Source organism: Pelmatolapia mariae, linkage group LG16_19 (assembly GCF_036321145.2).
Source record: "Pelmatolapia mariae isolate MD_Pm_ZW linkage group LG16_19, Pm_UMD_F_2, whole genome shotgun sequence".
In the NCBI taxonomy this organism is placed as follows: domain Eukaryota; kingdom Metazoa; phylum Chordata; class Actinopteri; order Cichliformes; family Cichlidae; genus Pelmatolapia; species Pelmatolapia mariae.
In genome coordinates this window covers 37493638-37514231 of record NC_086241.1, presented here as the reverse complement: position 1 = coordinate 37514231, position 20594 = coordinate 37493638, and the positions used below count along the sequence as shown (strand labels likewise).

Sequence of the window (20594 nt, the reverse complement as noted above, 5' to 3'; positions counted from 1 at the left end):
CATGTTTAGTTTTTCTGTCTTATTAATGTTGAAGTTTTCTTTAGAATTTAAGTGACTGCTGTCATATTTTACCATGATTTCCTTTCTTTGCCCTGTTTTTTCATGTTTCAGATTGGACTGCGTTTTGAGCAGCTTCTTCTGTTTTCTTCAGACAGAGGATGCTGCTGTACCCAGATTAAACCAGTTCATTAAAATCATAGAAAAATGAAATTCATGTTTTTCTCAGTGTTCCAGCAGAACCACAACCACGTTGCCATCTCTCTTACCGGCAAAACCTCATCATCATTTCCTGTGCTGCTACACAGTTTCCATGACAGCACCGTAAGGAAATATAAAGATGAGTTTCACTCATTTTCATGTATTTCTGTCAAATTTGCTCAGTGTGAGTGATCGCCAGCTTAAAGATCATTTTAAGTGCCTGTGGCTTTGTGTAGCAGTGTGAAATACAGTAGGATGTTCCTGACTCACTGTATGATGGGATGGATTGTGTTGACAGCTCTTAGCTTCTGCCTGCCTGTGTGGAGCGGTGAGTATAAACATTCTTTTACTGTTACTTTGTAACACTTTAAAAAACATTATTTTTAAGTTCATTAAGAACAAGAAAATCGAATGAGACTGGAATCACATTAAACAGCACTACAGATAAAGACAATGGTGCCCACAGTCATGCAAAACCATTGCCAATGAAGCTTTGTGTTCTCTGGGGCTCATTGAAGAACCTGAGGGCAGTTCTGACAGGATTAGCTGGGACACCAAAGATATGTTAACTAGCTACTGGACCATGTACCATAGTGACTACATTTCCATATGAGCAGACATATGAAGTAACTTGGAAGCTTTAATGGTGGAGCTGTGTAGACAAACTTTGCTCCTAGATGAGCAAGTTTAAGACTTACTGTTGATGCCCAGCATCAGTGATGTAAAACATGTAAGGTTTTATGGTGGAAGTGGAGAGAACCCTGTACTTAGTATTTTCTGTATTTAAAAGAAATCATTATTTCAGACGCGATACATGGAAAATATTAAATACATGTGAAGACTGCTGAAACCTTTGGTTTGCAGGATGTAATCACAGAACGGACATTAATTTGACAGGTGGAGTGACCCTTGGATCCAGACGTTTTGCCACCAGAATGACAAAACTGATCATAAAGTGAATCTTCAGCAATATTTCTTTTTGATAGATGGTTCAGCTGAACCATTTTGCTGCTGTGGCTCTGGAGTTTACTGCTCCTTGTGAATTTAGCTAACTGTATTATAAGGCATGGTAATGTGGTTTTAGCTTTTAAAGTGCTATCCAGGAAAGGATCCAAGGAATATTAATGTATTCCAATTAGTTTTCAACAAGCACATCATGAACCGTTCCATCGTCTGACGAAAAACATAAAAAAGTAATGGAATTTCTAATGTAGGATTTAAATAATTCAGGTATATTAAATGTCACTGTTCAGCAGGCCTTCAGTAGGTAGGTGCTGAATTTAACTACCAGCTTGATAGACATTCAAACACAGAGTAACAGAGGAGGGGGAGAAGTAAAATGATGCATGTGGAGTTTGTCAATGCCAAACTTCTGAGAATCTCTGAAAGGACTCGGCTTGGAGGAAAACCAATGAAACAACAATTCAAATTTGATAACGTTTGAACTGGAGGAGTCAGAATGCCTTTCCAAACGTTCCTCTTTACCCTCAGCTCTCAGAAAGAAGAGAATCGGTGTCTTAGCTCCTGTGAGGTTTTCCAAAGGTTGTGTCCTGTCTGTTTAATCCATACAAAGCTTACAAAACCCAGAATTTGCTCCCAGAATTTTATTATTTTCTTGTGTTAGCTCATTTGTCGTTACACTGGGGCTTATATGAAAAGATTTATATACACATTTCTTTCTTTGAGTGCTCAATGGAAAATGAGTTTAAGCATGTTTACCTGGGAGCCTCCCAACACGATTTAACCTGCATTTAGGAATGACTTGGTTTTGTTGGTTTTCTTCCATTGGAACTGGACTCTCATATGGTTTTAGCTTTAATGGTGATAGTAATGTGGCTTTTGACATGTATTTGCTTCTTCATTGCTACTACTAATAGTCACTTATACCTTTTCCCATGCCAGCTACGAAAGTGACCCAGCCCTACAGAGTGGTCAGCACCAATGGTGTGGCACAGATTCAGTGTGTTATTCATCCACAAAGCCTGAAATACCCATACCCTGAGGAGGCCAGAGTCACTGTGCTGAAGGGCCTCCATGGCCACCAAGAACTCTGCTTCTCCATCCTTAACTTCACAGACCAGAGAGAGACACGTATGGAGCAAAAAGAACAGGTAATTGGTTTTTTTGTGCTTTTTCGCCTGTTAAGGTTGAGTTTTCTTCAGGAATCTGCCACTGCGACTTGTTCTTTCCTGCTAGTGACACAACATAACACTTTATGGAAGCTATGCTTAAAAATTCAGGTGGTAGAGCAGGTCACCTACTAATTGGAAGGTTGGTGGTTCCACCTCCTTCTGTTCCAGTCAGCATGCCAAATATCGTTGGGCGAGGTACTTAACCCCATGTTGCCCTCCGATGCATCCATTGGTGTGTGAATGTTAGAAAGCAGAGAAAACAGTGCTCGTGGGAATGAGGCAAGTTATGTAAAGTGCTTTCAGTGCTCAGAGTGGAAAAGTGCTATATAAGAATATTTATATCATGGCTCACAACTGAAGAAGCCCACTTTCATTATGCCCTTAATTTACCCTCAGTTACCAAATGAAGGTGGTTCATGTGCTCAGCAAACTGCATGCATGAGACGTCTTTAGTGAATAAGGTCTCAAACATTAAGAATCCAGACCCCGTCCTACAAATTCATATTTCCTCCTCCATAAATATTCTTTTTCTTCATTATATAATACATTAAACTGAAGATTGCACTCTTAGAAATGGCATAAATGTTAGACATAAGACTGCAATACAAAATAAAAAGTGTGAAACTTGTGCACAGAGTGTTGAGGTACAATGATGTCCTGTACATTTCAGGTGGAGTGTACTGCTGAGACCACACATGACACTGTGGAGGTGACACTCTCTGGACTGAATGTCACTGACACAGATATGTATCGCTGTGAAATACAGATCTTCTACCCACCACCGTACCTGCGGCTTATTGGCAATGGCACACTCATTCATGTCCTCGGTGAGGCGACCGCACTGCCATGTTTATTCACAGAGCTGAAATTTTTAGTGCACATCTTTTCTTCAGTCTTACGTTTCCTATTCTCTGTTCACAGACAGCTCCAGCTGCCCCGTGCAGGAAACTCAGAGGCAAAGTCACCACCAGGGTGAAGAAGCGGAAGATGATGATAACGCAGCACCTGTCAGTGTTCCTGTGGTTATCCTGGTGATAGCAATCATTTGTGTCTTAATCATCATCATCTACTTCCAGGTCAGAACATTATTATTTTATTTTGTCTTTATCATGAATTTGATTAATATTTATTTCTAATTAGTAGTATTAGAACAACCTGACTCCAACACAGCTAACTGTTTCTGATGCTAAGAGTGTGAATCTGTGGTGTAAATCATCAGTAATTGGCTAACTGCCTTGCAGACAGAAGGTAACTGGTTCTAATTTTTCACGTGGAATATTGTAGTTTCACTTATGAAAGAGCAAACACGAGGCATTAAACCATGTAGTTGCACGGGTTGGTTAAAAACCGGTAAAGCAGTTTGTGGGTTTTTTTTTAGCCTCGAGGCGTTTATCAGCTGCGAGCCACGTGTCACTGATGTTTCGCCCCTCGTCCAGAACAGTTTCAGAGACAGAGACATGGAAACTTTTTTCTACCATGCTATTTAGGAAAATCATTTCCTGTGTGCTCGGGCACTCCATGGGGTATTCTGCCCTCCGCACAAACAAAATTATGTTTCTAAAATTGTTTCTAACATGTTTTAAAATTTCAGCCAAAGGTAGAAATTGTTGTGGCTGGGCAGGATCAGGAAACTGAGTGTGGCTGCATCCTCCACGTGCCGTCCCAGCTCAGCTGCCTGTTAAAGATTTCCAGAAAGTTGTTCTCTTGTTGACACTGTAACAACTGTAAAGAGAACTCTTTCACTTTGTAGGGTTTTTTTTTCCTCTTTGACAGCCTTACAGCAACCTTGCAGAAACCTTTCTTGACCTCAGTTTGCCCCACTTATTTCTTTCCAACCACTTCTCAGTGTTTTAGCCTGTTTATCGGTTAAGGCATAAAGTAGTAGTATATTTATGCATATATCCATGGCTAACAGTCCAAGAGTACTAATGGCATGAAATTGTATCAGTAGAAGTCTTAGTGGTGTAAAGGATTATTTAAGATCAACAACAGAAACACAATATGTCAGGCTGACAGAAAGGTCAAATCTTTCCATAAGCCTCTCGTGTCACAGACAAATCATGTGATCTTTTCCTTCCACGTAGCTGTCAGGCTCTGCTGCATACTGTCCACTGAAAGCAATGATAATTATTCACTCCATTAACATCTGCATGCTTTCCATTTTCAGACTGTCCAATGTGAACGGGGGAGGAGGCAAATGTTGAGGCCGTGGCCTGGCACGCTCCATAAGGTGGACGGAGCTTCAGTTCCATGTGAAAACATCGTCTGTAATATGTGATCGAGGAGCTTTCGTGTGCAGGGCAGATTTTTCTTTGGCTTAGAAGCGTTAGAATAATATTATTGCTTCTACCGAGTGAGCGGGGTGGGGATTATCATTTTCACCTCTTTGACGACTGATGAAAAACACCAAAATAACATTTTACTTTTTAAGTGAAAAAATAATGTTTACATTCTTGTAAACTCAAATTATGGTAAAAAGCTGTAGCTTTAATTTTCCATTGAGTTTAGATGTAAAATCACTTGTATTGTGCACAGCTTAAATGCAACTTCAAATGCAATGCTTGGGATAATTAAAAGAGTACAATGATAGCTGTCTTTTACTGCAACTATTGTTATTGTTGTAATGCAAAGCAAATATTCATGTATTCATGTTGGATATTAACACAAAATAAAGTTTTTTGACTTTAAATTGTACTTTTGTTATTTGAAAAATATAAACATGTGTTGTTGCAACAGGAGACCTTTTTGGACTGGAAAACACTTTTTAATAGTTTTCAGGACTTTCTAAAAGTCCTTTAGAATCAGAATAAGTCTCGTTGTGTACAAATGGGCTATTTCTCTGCTCTTATGTCAAATAACAGAGAAGCCAACAGATAAATACTGACAAGATGACGTCCACATGGCACAGACAATAACGACACATACAGCATATTTATCATGTGTCTCACTGCATAAACTATGGCTCATCAAAGGTGTTGGAGCCCTGCTTACTGACCCTTCTAGACACAGACGTCTGTTGTTGTTCCTAAAGTAGAATGGGAGGCAGAGCCTTCAGCGTTCAGGCTCCTTTTCCCTGGAACCAGCTCCCAGTTTGCGTTTGGGAGACAGGCACCTTCTTTACTTTTAAGGTTAGGCTTCAAACTTTTTTTTTGATACAGCTTATAGTTAGGGCTTGATCAACTGACTTAGTATGTATCATATGTATGATATATGGAGCTTTTTTTTTCACTCATCTCTTTTTACAAAAGAATCCACAATAGCATCTAAAGAACTCCAGGCCTCACCTGCCTCAGTTAAGGTCAGTGGTCATGATTCAACAGTAATAAAGAGGCTAACAAGGTAAAATAGTTTACGTGTGCAGCAGGGGTGACAGGTGGGGACCATGTAAGATGCAGTGGTAATGACATGGTTGACTGACGAGTATGGGCAGGAGTCTCTGGGGACTGTTATATTTCCAGGTGACATTGTGATCTATAGTGAGAGTTAGGAGCAGGTGGAAGATGTGGATATACTGGAAAAAGGATGTTGAATGTGGAGCTGCCAGGCAGGAGGGCAAAAGGGTGGCCTCAGAGGAGGCTCATGGAGGAGGATGCTAGGGAACAGCAGAACTGGAGGCAGATGGTTTGCTTTGCCAACACGTAAGGAGAACAGCTGAAAGAAGAATCACAACAGTGACAATACTGGCATACTAGCATTAGCATTTAGCTCACTGCAAAACTGCTCGCATGGCTATGAATGTTTAGTGTTGTGAGCAGCACAAATGAAGTTGCACTTGTTTTCATTCCATTTGTGTTGGCAGCACAAATGTCTTTCCCTGTGAAGCCGCAGTAATACATGTGAATGAATGTGCACAAGGGTCAGGTTGGTTTAGACCCAGTCTAGATGCAGTCCAGCTTAACAGGAATAAGCCTGTGCAGAGATGTGCAGAAAATACAACGTGTGCAGGATGTAGCACAGATGACACCCACTCACCATTTAATGCAAAGCAGTGCAGCACTATTCTCACATATATGCGATCACACATACCACAGACTTTGTTTCAGGGAGATGTGCAGCTTGAATAGCAGATATGTCATGGTCCTCGGTCTTTGACCCAGTTTTTGAGTTGATTATAGTCTTGTGATTTGTTCTTTTTTATTGAAGAGATTTTCATGTTCTAGTTCTGTAATAGTTTTCTGTATCAGTTTGTCTTGAATTTTTGTGTTTAGTTGCTGGTTCTTGTTGAGTTACATTAGTTCCCTTTCATGTCCAGTCTGTTCCTGGTCTTGTCGCTTTCTTGTCATCAGCGTCTCCTGTTGTAGTCAGTCTGATCCCCATGTGTCTGTCTGGTCCCTCTGTGGTCCATCTGGTTTTCCCTGTCCTTCTCTGTGGTCCAGTCCCTGTGTCCCGGTCACGTGTATCAGTGTGTGCTGTTTCCTGTTTTATTTTGATAGTCTCCTGCCCCGTGTGTATGGTGCTCACTTTTGCTTCCCCTGTCTCATCAGTCAGCAGTGCTCCCCAGGAACGTCCTCTCTCCCCAATCCTTTTCTGTGTATACAGTATATTGTCTGAATCATTGCAGAGCCATGGTTTCCTTTAAGATCACTTAAGTGTTTTCATACTGCAGTAAAACTGCCTCTTTTAGTTCAGTTCATTTCGATTTTATTCATATAGTGTCAGCATCTAGTGACGGCCAAACGAAGCTGTCTGAAGCACTGAAGCTTGTGTTAGTGTTGTGTTAGTCCTCTTTGGTGCCATCTTGTGGCCAAAAGCAAAAGTTGTGTGAAGAGCAGCTTGCATCTACAACTTGAAATGACAGCTTCTGTTTAATATCACGGGCTAAAATAAAAACAACACATAAGGTTATTCTAATTGTTTTTTATATAGCAATAGGCAGAACATCCTCTCTTTCTTGCTCGCTCCATGTCTCCCAGTATATCCCACATGGGTTTGCGATCTCTCACACAAAATCACCACAACACAGCACAAATCCCGCTAAAGATTCACTTCTGTATAAACCACTGAATCAGATACTGCAGCAGCAATGTACTGATTGAAGCTTCGGACGTCACTGATCAATTGACAGCCCAACCAAGCCTCGATACACTGGGATGAAGACTGAAATATTGTTTGTCTGCTGCTGGTTCTCAAAATTATTGGTGCATAAAAACTGTATAAAGTAAGGAAAAAGTTTGCTGTTTTTTCCCCTTAAATATGGTCTTAAAATCCTTGGGTGGCCTGTCATGGTCACAGCTGAACAGAGCAGCCAAAAGAACAACAACAACAACAACAACAATGAAAATGAAACTTTTTGAAATAAAGGACACTCTCTCAGTTTTGTCTCAACATCAAATGAAATGTGCAAAGCATATTTATTTTCTGCTGAAGCTACAACAAGCCCAGAACCTTTATTTGAGCACCTCATTACATAACTTGTTGCCACAATGGTTAAATCAGAATAATGAAAGCATTTTTTGTCATTACATAGTGTGACAGGGTAGCATGTAATACAGTGCTTTGGACTGTAGATGGTGCTAGTAGAGCTTTAAATGATGAGAAAACATTTTGCTGCAGTTCGTTCACAGTTTAGAGCCACTGACAGTTGCTGAAAAGTTGCTACTGGAAGTCTTGTGCACATGTCTGTGCGACATAAACCACAGAGACATGCACAGTTCCTCTGTTTGTTTTTGTTGATAGTACAGATTAGTATCATACCATGAAAAAGTACCTGCAGCAGATCTGGATTTAACCCTGTGTAGACTACAGACTTGTCTACCAGGACCATCTGCTAATTAGCGCTTTGAGAAAAATAATAGCATAATGCTCCTTTTCAACTTGCAGTTGAGGGTTTTAGAGCACAGGTTATTCGCTACTACACACGTATAAGGCTGTTTTATTAGTCTGCAGAAAAATCTGTTTTAATGGAGTTTTCAGGGTTTGCCTGTCGATGAGGATGCAGACTTACTGCATTGAATGCCATACAACATAGATCAGATGTCCTTTAATGCATATATCAAACAAATGTGGGTTTTCTTAAATTTGTGCAGTTTGCATAAAGTTAGAAATATCCTGTCTCAGAGTGACGCTGAAAAACTAGTTCATGCATTTATTACTTCCAGGCTGGACTACTGTAATTCATTATTATCAGGATGTCCTAAAAACTACCTGAAAAGCCTTCAGTTAATCCAAAATGCTGCAGCAAGAGTCCTGACAGGGACTAGAAAGAGAGAGCAGATTTCTCCTGTATTGGCTTCCCTTTATTGGCTTCCTGTTAAATCCAGAATTCAAAATCCTGCTCCTCACATACAAGGTCTTAAATAATCAGGCCCCATCTTATCTTAATGACCTTGTAGTACCATATCACCCTATTAGAACATCCAAGGGTATTTAAAAGCAGAAGCCTTCAGCTTCTTCAAGAGAAGCCTATAGGTAATTTATAGAGCACATGAAAATGAGAGCTTTATTAAAACTGGAAACTTTTGATAAAGTTGGGCTGGATCAGGTGACCCTGAATCCTCTCTTATGCTACAATAGGTCAATGCTGCTGGCGAGTGTTTCTTCTTCACTGACCTTTTTAGCTCACTATGTTTTTATACACCACTCTGCATTTAATCATTAGTTATTATTATTCTCTGGTTCTCTTCAGCAGCTTCTGATCCTCCCCTCACCCCAGTCAGCCACAGCAGATAACTGCCTGGAGGTTTCTTCCTGTTACAAGGGAGTTTTTCCCTCCCACTGTCACCAAAGCTGTTATTCATGGTTAATCCCACTTTGATAACTGCTGTCAAACAGTTTCTGAATAACAGTGATGGAGTGACTGACTGGAAAACTGAAAAAACAAAACAAATCCAGAAAGTGCCCCATTTAAAAAGAGCTGAATCTGGCTGGCAGAGACGGTCATATTTAAAGGTCGGAATTACTTTGAAATGAATTTTTTAATCTTTAAAATTACTTTTTGTAAAGTTCCCACTGAAGTGCTTCAATTGCCCCAGGTAATAATAACCATTTCAATAATCAGCAACCCATTTAACATGATGGTAAATCACTCAATCAACTTGAGATGCAACTCATGTAACTTGGTTTATCAACTGATAAGAACTGCCCTACTTCTGCTGCTAATGTGACTTTCAGGTTCCCGACTCAGCGGTTTTCTCACTGAGTGTTTTAAGGCTCAAACAATATTACAATGTGAAAAACAATTATCATCACCGTCTTCATTTAAGGAACTAAAATAACAAGAAACCTGAAATGCCCCCAGAAATCAATAACAGAAGTCCATAGAATAGTTTTTTATAGCACAAATGCATCAGCATGTTAACACACCGAGTCTCGTGGGTATGTCTTTAGATCCTTTTACACTCGGCCATAAACCAGACTACTGCAGTTACTAACCAGGCCCGGGGTTAAAGTGGGTCAGCCACTTTTTGTCGGCTGAAACCAACTGCTGCTTCTGGTGACAGATGTACTTATTAATGGATCACACTGGATTAACTTCTCTTCACTGTGACATATTCATGTGCAGCTGCCACCTCAGGTTCACAGTGTTTTAGCATCTAGCTAGAAGTGCTGAGGAGAGGTGGACGTAAACAAAGATCACCAATTATAACCTTTTTTCTGTGACGTTGTGTTGAGTTGTTGATGAGTTGCTGAATTGTGTTTTTTGTGAAACATCCTGCAAAATTACTGGTTATTTTATTATTTAGAGAGAAAGTATCTCCATGCCATCAGCTAGATGCAACACCAGTCTCCAGCAAATGAAACATTAGCCCTTCACTGTATTTGTATTTACATGCCTAAAAATATAATTACTCATTTGTTCTGGCAGACTCGAACCTCTGATTGCAGTACACTGATTCCAGAGCAGGATATAACCTATGTTAAAAGTATACACACAGGCCAAGGTGCTCCAGGTAAAGAAAAGCATCACAGATCCTTTAGCACCACTTAGAACATTTGAGTAAGTGTTTGTATTTTAAACTGTTTGTTTACCTTGTGTGAATGAGGAATTCCAAAATCATTCCCAATTTGTACACCAGATTTTTCATTTGAAAAGTTATTTAAAATGTAAATGTGACAATCATTCCATTAGTAAATAAAAGCCCCAGAGTATCACAGCATTCATGCCTTCGATGCATGTAAGTAAGTTACTGACCACAACTGTTTATACAGTAGATCACTTGTTAGGTTTATGCACCGGAAAGAAGTTGTTGAGGTTTGGGAAAATAGAGTGGTAGGGTTTGTCTCCCCTCAACACTGTCTAGAAGTGGGTATGTTGAGAGGCCAGGAGCTTTTTACTGGTGATTTGCAGATGTGTCTTATGGACAAACCTCTGGTCTTTGGCTTTAAGCTCATGGGAGACTACTGTGTGAGGCGAGCTGCCACAGGCTCACCTTTTAAAGGCTCTGAGATCAGTAACGACCTGCCGTTCATATAAAAATACAGCAAGCATTAGCAAGTAAATGAGCTTCATTGATTTAGCATCGTAACAAACAAGTCTCCTCTCCACCATGGTCAACATGTGTGATATAGTGAAGATGGAATTTAAAGAAGTCATTAATAACTCTGACCTCGATAGAGAGGGCAACAACTTTGACCACATCCGGTCTATTAAAACATGCAAATCGAGCAGGCGCAGGTTCAGCAGCATTTTCGAATTAGCATCAATGACAGTGTCTGAATGAAATACTTTCAGACACTGTGGGATAGTTTCTGAAATATCAGGATTTATGCCTGCATCTTTGAGCTCATGAACACCTGCCTGTTCTCCAGATAAGTGGTTCTCACAGGACCGCCATTCCAAAAAGATCATTTACAGAATATGACACAGGACATACAACAGAATATAAAACATTTAAAATATACAGCAGGTATAATCATGTAACAGTATAACAGAATAATTATTTTCACCACGGCCCACCGATGACCTCATGCGTCTATAAGCCATGGCAGACATGTTAGCAAAAAACAGAACTTGTGGTACTGACACCAACGGCATCTGTGCAAATCGTTGACACAGGGCGAGTAGGCTCCAGAGATTCATGCATTTGATTGCCCTTCAGCAGCCTCAGCAGAAACACAACTTCCTCCACTGACCACAGCACAATCTTATTTCTGTTTCTGGCAGACAAAGACGGAAACCAACATGGTTTATGAGTTTGAGCTGCTTTCCTGCTCAGCACACGTGTAATTACTGAGTTACTAAACTTTTTTTGCTGGCTCCAACAAGTCTGAGCTTTTTTATCAACAGGTTCTTTCTACTGGAAGCCACTTTTGTACTTTCCGTCCTTCTGAACAAAGACGTAGAAAATCTCATCTGATACCAGAAATCCTGCTGCCATATGGGGAGTTTTTGCAAAAAGACAAAAAGAAATGCAAAAAAGGCAACGTAATATCAGATTTGCAAGGGGATCATGAAATGAACATAATATTTATGAGAATCAAAAGAACTGGAATTTGTGATAAATCATTGCTAAAAACATAACTGTTAATTTTGGTGTGTGATGATGGTCATGTAAAGTGTTTAGGTGTCAACCTTTATTCCAGTTCAGTGTTTGTAATTACTTCCCCCATGAACTTTCAGCCTCTACCTTGCACATTTTTATGTGGCACAGGTCATTGTCAGTGTCACACTTTTGAGTTAAAAATAGAAAAACATTGTGTTCTTTTGCCTTGCCTGTAAAAACAGTAACAGTGGGCTGATAAGAAAAACCTCCCCACTGGTCAGTGTGGTGTAAGTTAAACAAATGGTTTGCTAAACAGCATGCGACCGATCACTGCTGTCTGTGCTACAGTTGCGTGCATGTGTCCATGATCTTTATCAGCAAAAAGTATTTTTCTTTGAAAGAAACTGAGTTCTGTGATATGAATAATTATTGTCAGCAGTGTTAATCCACATCCTGTTGTTGACAGTTTGTGTGTCTGTAAAATGTTTGTCTGCATGAGCAAGATGATTATAACACACAGAGAAAATCAGGGTTACAAATCTCCTACAGTACTGGTTTCTGGTGTATCTGAGGTCAGTTTTTCTTTGAGATGAAATGAAAAAGCAAATTCAGCCTCCTTCGTTTAAAGTTGTGAAGCAGTCTCTTTTTGTTTTTATAGCGAAGCACTGTTCTTGATAACTATACCATCCAGATTATACAACTTATATGTTGGCTTTGGAAATTGACTTTAAAAACGTTGTACTTGTCATGTCTAATGGCCAGGTGGACTCAGACACACGTTTATTAACAGTGCCAAAAATCTTTCCAACAATCACAAATGTGAAAAGGGGAAAAGGTGCTCTGGGGAAGGGGTTCAAAGTGTCTCACTCTCACACTCAGAGTCAGCCTCACCACACCAGGGGAGGAATTCTGAAAGCCTGTGCCCAGGGAAACAGAGGGTCAATATCCACAACGGTGAAAGTAGAGCAAAAACACACGATGAAGCCAGTGTTATTGAGAACTGTTTCAGTTTAACGATCCAGCAAACACTGATCCTCAGCCAATACCTTAAGTAGCGGCTTTTACAACAAGGTGACCAAGAACAGGTTGTGCTTCATAGCAGGTGTGCTCAATCAGGGGTTTGGACCCGCGACGAGTCCTGCGCAGGAACACAGAGACAAACGAAACAAACACTAGGAGAACGACAGTACCCTCTGACAGACATGTGACTGCCTTGGCCATTCAAGAAAATTCCACTTCTTTGCTTCAATAAACTCTGTATTTACTTTCATGCAGTCTTCGCTTTATGATAGAATTGGATATGTCTACCTCCTGGAGAGTCTTGTACACTTGGTTGGCTGTTGTGGAAATGATTCTGGGATCCACTGTCATGGTCCACTGTTTCTAGGGGTGAGTTTTGATGATTGATTTTCCAATAAAAATAGATACTAGCTTGAATAACGTGATATCGATTCATCAAAATCCCGAATCGATTTTTACATGTAAATCTATTTTGCCCGAAACGGCAGAATCCCAGGTTAGCCTCACAAAATTTCAACAACCACCAAACAGCTAAAAACGTAAATAAGAGCTGGTATACAGATTCTGCACAAAGGCGTAAACACAAAGCGTCGACCCGACGCATCAGAATCAGTGAGATGTCTGCGTTCTCACCCGACGGCACGTACACAGACATGCTGTCGGGGCTGAAAGCCGATATTTCACTGATTCTTTTTTAAATTTATTTTTTTGCCTGTCCCGTTTGGATCTTTTGCCATCAGAATTATTGTCTAGAGGCCAAGAAAGATGCCCAACGGATTTACTTTATCAAATGGGCCATCCCGGCCTTGCCGCATTGGTCCATTTGATTGACCTTTGTTTTTATTGTTTATTTTATTTTATTTTCAGTTGTTACATACGGGACAGACATGACTGGGGGAGAGGAAAGGGAGAAAGAAAGAGAGGGAGGAAAAAAAACAGCAGGGAAGAGCAACGGTGATAAAGGGTTTCACTGATTTCACTGATTCTGATGCGTTGGGTCCGCGCTTTGTGTTTACGTCTTTTTTTGCGCTAGATTCTGAAGCTGCAGGTTTTGTCTCTTTCCAATCAAAATTGACTGAAGCAGCAGCAAAAGAAGATCCAAACTACGATTCACATTTCACTTCACATAAACATTGTCATGAATTCTCTCTTACTTTTGGTGTTTTGCTTCCACCACGATAAAATGACACTTCATGCACAGCTCTCTGTCTTTCTCTCTCAGTGTACTTTAAGTTTCCCATCTAAAAATCTCTGTTTTCTGCATTAGTCGCTTGCTTATTCAGTCTTTAAGTCTGACGTCACTAGCTTGTGAATCGGAATCGGATTGATTCTAGAAATCAGCGACAATACCCAGCCCTAAGTGTTTCTATGTTTCTTAGGCTTTATCTTAGTTTTGCTTCCTCCCATCCTGTTAGTCTGTTTACTTCAAGCTGTGGTCCCTCCTGTTTTCCATCTTCTAATAATCTTTGGTGTATTTAAGTCCTCTGTCTTCCTCTGCTTGTTGTCGCTTCATCCACATTGCTGTGTGTGCTTCCCGTTTCCCTCGCTACTCCTAGTTTTCTTCTAGCTCCTTATTTCTCAGTCTCTTAGTTCCTTGTTTTCATTTTTTGGTTTTGGGTTTGGTTTCCCTTCTATTTAGTGTTAGGTTTATACAACAATGAAGCTGCCTCTTTCAGTTTACCCGCCTTTATGTTTGAGTCCTGTGTTTGAGTTGTGCCGCCGCCTGCCACACAGCACACCTTTGACAGATGTCTTTCATGGACATCCAGGTCTTTTTGCATTGCTGAGTTCACCAGTCTTTCTTTCTTTCTTTCTTTCTTTCTTTCTTTCTTTCTTTCTTTCTTTCTTTCTTTCTTTCTTTCTTTCTGCATTGCATGCTGGGAGTTTGGTGGTGCAGCATGTCATGAGTAGGATTGAGAGATTGAGAGCTGTTGTTTATTTCAAACTTTTTTTTGTCACATTTCTATTATTACATAGTAGGACTGTTTTCTCCGCTAATTATTGCTTTGCGTCTGTGGATTTGGGTTAGGATTGACAGTTTCTTGGGGGTTTGATGTGAACTCTGCAGGGATGGCGTCCTCAAGGACGCCGTCCCGGTCTTTGAGACACGGAGTGAGAGTGGTGCCACAGCCCAGCACTTCGGTGGAGCAGGTGCTGTTGGCAGTTGGGGACAAAGTGGGGCATGGACACATTGCATACGCCTCCCGTATGAATAAAGGAGTTGTTGTTTTTGTTAAGCAACCTGAGTTAGTTTTTTCACTTATTGAAAGTGGGATTTCAATAAACGCCGAGTTTCTTCAGGTTTCCCGCTTGGCGGTACTGTCCACACGGATTACACTGTTCCGCCCTTTATATCTAATGAAGCACTGGCACAGGAGCTTAAACGCTTTGGAAGAATTACCAGTAGATTCAAGACTGTGAGTTTGGGGTGTAAGGACTCTAAACTTGCACATGTTCAGTCTCTGCGTAGACAGCTGTTTATGTACCTGGACTTGCCAACTCAGTCATTAGATGTCTCTTTTCATGTTAAACATGAGGAGGGATATTATATAGTATATGCAAGTTCGGGTGTGATGAAATGCTTTGAGTGTGGAGATGTGGAGCACAAAAAGATCGCTTGCCCCCACAGGCAGCAGGAGGCTGAAGCGGCTACAATGGCGGCCGCCGTGGTGGCTGCTGGACGTGGAGGCGGAGGCAGGCAGGTAGCGCTGCCTGGCATTGCTGCCCCTGTGCCGGTGGAATCGAGAGCTTCTGTTAACATTCCATGTGAGAGGGAAACTGACGAGTCTGTGAATGTTGGTGTTTTGGCGGTGGGTGCCAGTGAGTCTGTCGATGAGTATGTTGTGGAGAAAGTGGAGTCTAGGGCAGGGGTTGGAGGCGCAACAGCCGTCAGCGGTGACGCTAACGGCGTGTCAGCTGGCACTTGTAGCTCTGAGATGGAGGGTTTGCCTCAGCATAGTTGCAGTTTAGATGAAAAGGCCGGGCTAGTTTCAGTGGCTATAATGGGGTCTCAAATAAGTCAGGAAAACTTACAAGATGATTGCGAGACTGTGGAAGAAGCTGAACAGGTTGGATTGGGGAGAAAGGTAGAGGGAGAATCTACGATGCAGGCTGGTTGCCATGGTGACAGTGTGGCAAACATGGATTGAATCAGATTATTTCTCAGTTGCAGAAAGTGTTTCCCAAACTGAAAATTTTACTCTTTGGAAGAAATTAACTCATTCTTGGACAATAGTTATGGGAGATCAGTTTGGGTGACGGACTATTTTCCTGATGTTGATAAATTTATTCAGTCTGTGAAGACAATACAGAAAGTTGTTGGTGTGGATCTCCTGGACGAGAAGAAGCGATATCGTTTAAGGAAACATTTTACTAATTTAAGACGGGAGAAAGGAGCGGTTAAAACTCATTTGAGGAAAAAGTAAAATCTTATTATTAATCGCAAGATGGTCAGACATCACTCTGTGTTTCTTACATACTTTTTCTTCTTCACTGCTTTTCTTCCTTCTCTCGATATGGAAAATCTAAAGGTGGCCTCTTTGAATATAAATGGGGGGAGGGATGCACAGAAGAGAGCTTTGATTACAGAAATTATCAAACAGAAGAAGCTAGATGTAATGTTTTTCTAAGAAACCCATAGTGATAATGTTATTGAAATAGAATGGGGGTTAGGCTGGAAGGGGCAATGCGTATTTAGTCATGGAACTAATTGCTGTGCAGGGGTCGGGATCTTATTTTTGCCAACTCTGGACATCCAGATTTTGGAAAGTGCAGAATATATTAATGGCAGGATTATACAAGTAAAGGCAGAAATTCAGGGTGTTGTCATTCATTTTATTAATGTCTATGATTCAAATTATGGTCCAGAACGGAAACATCAATTTAAAATACTGGAAGACAAGTTAAGTGTTATAGATTCCAGTGAATGTATTATTTTGGGTGGAGACTGGAATTGCTGTGTGGACAGAACCGAGTCTTCCAACTTCTTGTCTCATGTTTTGACAAAGATGGACCTGATTGATCTGTGAAGAAGAAATTATTCAAGGAGTAGACAGCATACCTGGGTCAGAACAGCTGAAGATAGATGCCGTGCAGCCAGGTTAGACATGTTTTATCTGTCTGGATCTTATAGCACTCGTGCTATAAGATTAAACGATTGAGAAAGGTATTGTGGTGAATGACATTTTTTTTTCGGTTTGTCCTCTAAGCACACCAGGGAAAAAAGTCACAATTGCAAATATTCCTCCATTTATCAGTGATGAATTACTGGTGAGAGAGTTGTCTCGGCACGGAAAAATGATTTCTCTGATTAGAAAACTGTCATCGGGCTGCAAATCCCGGCTGTTAAAGCACGTTGTCTCACACAGGCGACAGGTTCTTATGATCCTAAATAAAAAGGATGAAGACCTAAATTTAGTGTTTAATGTGTGAGTGGATGATTTTGACTATAACTTATATGGGACTTCGGGCATGTTGGTGCATTTTGGGTGTGGCAAGGTTGGCCATTTAGTTCGAGCATGTCCTGGAAAATATGTCCCTTCAAATAATTTAGAATAGACTCGGGTGGAAGGAGGAGAAAAGAAGCAGAGAACAACAGAAGCCAGAGATTCAGCGAGCAATGAATTAAACGAAACAGGGAAGCAAAGTGGTGGGAAACTTGGTTGGAAACCAGCTTAAGTGCAGGAAAAGCAGACTACAGAAGAAGAGAATGTAGAGCAAATTGTCCACACTTGAAGTCAAACAGTGATAGATACACAGGATAATCAGGAGAATAACACAGGTGTGGTGAAGGAGAGCTCAGGGAAGACTCAAGAAAGGAGAACAACTGCAAATGATCCTGAGGACACAGAAGGTAGTCAGATGTTGTTAGAGGAGTCCTTTAAAGCCCCAAAGACAAACTCAGGGAGTGTAGCTAGCTCTCAAATTGAGAATGATGTTACAGATAAAATGGAGCTGGGAAGCTCAGGACAGAATCGGGTAGAATCTGATAGTGATACGGAAGAAGAGGATGAAGGTGAAGAGGAAGGCTGGACTGAAGATAGTCTGGTCAGTTCAACCTATAGAGCCTCTGTTAAACAGCAGAAGAAAGATTACAGGGTGCAAAAAGTTAAACACTTTCTCAAGGTCACAAAAATATGAAAAATGTGAAAATAGAGGAATTTTTCCAGACAAGAAGTGGCTCCTGTTGCATGTGAGATCACAGTTGAGCAATAAAGGAAAGAAGTCTACAGAATGAGAAAGATAGTTGCAAAACTTAAGCAGGAATTTAATAATGATGAGGAGTACGATGGCATCTAAGGTTTTGTGTTTTCTATCTTGGTTTATCCTTGTATCTTTGGTGATGAGTAAGTAAGTAAGTAAGTAAGTAAAGTTTATTTATATAGCACCTTTCACAGACATATGTCACAAAGTGCTTTACAAGGTAAAAACATAATACAGTCATGAAGAGTTTCTACTTTAAACCTGAATGGAGCCAGAGATATGAGGAAGAGAGTCAGTGTGTATGAGTTAATGAAATTAAAGCACATGAATGTATTAATGGTCCAGGAAACGCACAGCGATTGTTTAAATGAGACAGACTGGAAGAGGGACTGGGAGGGAGAAGTGATTTTGAGTCATTTAAATAGAGCCAGTGGTGGAGTGGCGCCGCTTTTTTCAAAAGACTTTCTACCTGAGTCCTATGATTTTCAGGAGGTGGTAAAGGGCAGGCTGATGGTGGTGAAGGCAAAGTATGAATGTTTCACGATTATGTTTGTGAATGTGTATGCTCCAAATACGGGGCCAGAGAGCTTTTTGCAAAAGCTTGAGGATGTCTTATGCAAGTGCGATCCAGAAGAGTTTCTTTTTTTGGCCGGAGACTTTAACTGTACAGAAAATGATGAAATCATTTAGAACCCCATGTGCCCTCACAGACATTTCTAAAGTGTTTGACAGAAGCACAGTCTGTAGTTGATGTTTGGAGGGAAATGCAAAATAAAAAACACAATTTACGTGGGCTAGGTGTAGAGAAAATCTTTTGAGTGCAGCTACAGGTCCTTCTCAAAAAATTTGCATATTGTGATAAAGTTCATTATTTCCTGTAATGTACTGATAAACATTAGACTTTCATATATTTTAGATTCATTACACACAACTGAAGTAGTTCAAGCCTTTCATTGTTTTAATATTGATGATTTTGGCATTCATAACTCATGAAAACCCAAAATTCCTGTCTCAAAAAATTAGCATATTTCATCCGACCAATAAAAGAAAAGTGTTTTTAATACAAAAAAAGTCAACCTTCAAATAATTATGTTCAGTTATGCACTCAATACTTGGTCGGGAATTCTTTTGCAGAAATGACTGCTTCAATGCGGCGTGGCATGGAGGCAATCAGCCTGTGGCACTGCTGAGGTGTTATGGAGGCCCAGGATGCTTCGATAGCGGCCTTAAGCTCATCCAGAGTGTTGGGTCTTGTGTCTCTCAACTTTCTCTTCACAATATCCCACAGATTCTCTATGGGGTTCAGGTCAGGAGAGTTGGCAGGCCAATTGAGCACAGTAATACCATGGTCAGTAAACCATTTACCAGTGGTTTTGGCACTGTGAGCAGGTGCCAGGTCGTGCTGAAAAATGAAATCTTCATCTCCATAAAGCTTTTCAGCAGATGGAAGCATGAAGTGCTCCAAAATCTCCTGATAGCTAGCTGCATTGACCCTGCCCTTGATAAAACACAGTGGACCAACACCGGCAGCTGACATGGCACCCCAGACCATCACTGACTGTGGGTACTTGACACTGGACTTCAGGCATTTTGGCATTTCCCTCTCCCTAGTCTTCCTCCAGACTCTGGCACCTTGATTTCCGAATGACATGCAAAATTGCTTTCATCCGAAAAAAGTACTTTGGACCACTGAGCAACAGTCCAGTGCTGCTTCTCTGTAGCCCAGGTCAGGCGCCTCTGCCGCTGTTTCTGGTTCAAGAGTGGCTTGACCTGGGGCATGCGGCACCTGTAGCCCATTTCCTGCACACGCCTGTACACGGTGGCTCTGGATGTTTCTACTCCAGACTCAGTCCACTTCTTCTGCAGGTCCCCCAAGGTCTGGAATCGGTTCCTCTCCACAATCTTCCTCAGGTTCCGGTCACCTCTTCTCTTTGTGCAGCGTTTTCTGCCACACTTTTTCCTTCCCACAGACTTCCCACTGAGGTGCCTTGATACAGCACTCTGGGAACAGCCTATTCGTTCAGAAATTTCTTTCTGTGTCTTACCCTCTTGCTTGAGGGTGTCAATGATGGCCTTCTGGACAGCAGTCAGGTCGGCAGTCTTACCCATGATTGCGGTTTTGAGTAATGAACCAGGCTGGGAGTTTTTAAAAGCCTCAGGAATCTTTTGCAGGTGTTTAGAGTTAATTCGTTGATTCAGATGGTTAGGTTAATAGCTCGTTTAGAGAACCTTTTCATGATATGCTAATTTTTTGAGACAGGAATTTTGGGTTTTCATGAGTTATGTATGCCAAAATCATCAATATTAAAACAATGAAAGGCTTGAACTACTTCAGTTGTGTGTAATGAATCTAAAATATATGAAAGTCTAATGTTTTTCAGTACATTACAGAAAATAATGAACTTTATCACAATATGCTAATTTTTTGAGAAGGACCTGTATATTAGACAGGATATACTGTTTTAGACATCATTTTGGAATTTTTAAAGAGTGCAACATACATCCCGTTTTCTCTGATCATGCTCTGGTTTCTTGTAATGCCTTTATTACAAATCTTAAACATAAGTCTGCTTACTGGCATTTTAACACTGCTTTGTTACTAGATGCAAATTTCAAGACA

At 40.7% G+C, this 20594-nt stretch overlaps 1 protein-coding gene across 1 annotated transcript; it reads left to right on the top strand.

Annotated features, from left to right (window-relative positions):
* Positions 1–453: 453 nt before the first annotated feature.
* Positions 454–4608, top strand: cd28 (CD28 molecule). The gene is made up of 5 exons (XM_063497657.1): positions 454–526; positions 2101–2309; positions 3001–3157; positions 3252–3406; positions 4498–4608. Exons 1-5 carry the CDS (start codon positions 454–456, stop codon positions 4606–4608), a joined length of 705 nt encoding a protein of 234 aa, XP_063353727.1.
* The last annotated feature ends 15986 nt before the right edge of the window (positions 4609–20594 follow it).

Bases quoted from the DNA above. Each gene is read 5' to 3' on its own strand.
- cd28 (XM_063497657.1), top strand. From the start codon at position 454: ATGTTCCTGACTCACTGTATGATGGGATGGATTGTGTTGACAGCTCTT. The intron at 527-2,100 runs GTGAGTATAAAC...TTCCCATGCCAG, and splicing joins CTGCCTGCCTGTGTGGAGCG to CTACGAAAGTGACCCAGCCC. The intron at 3,407-4,497 runs GTCAGAACATTA...TTCCATTTTCAG, and splicing joins TCATCATCATCTACTTCCAG to ACTGTCCAATGTGAACGGGG.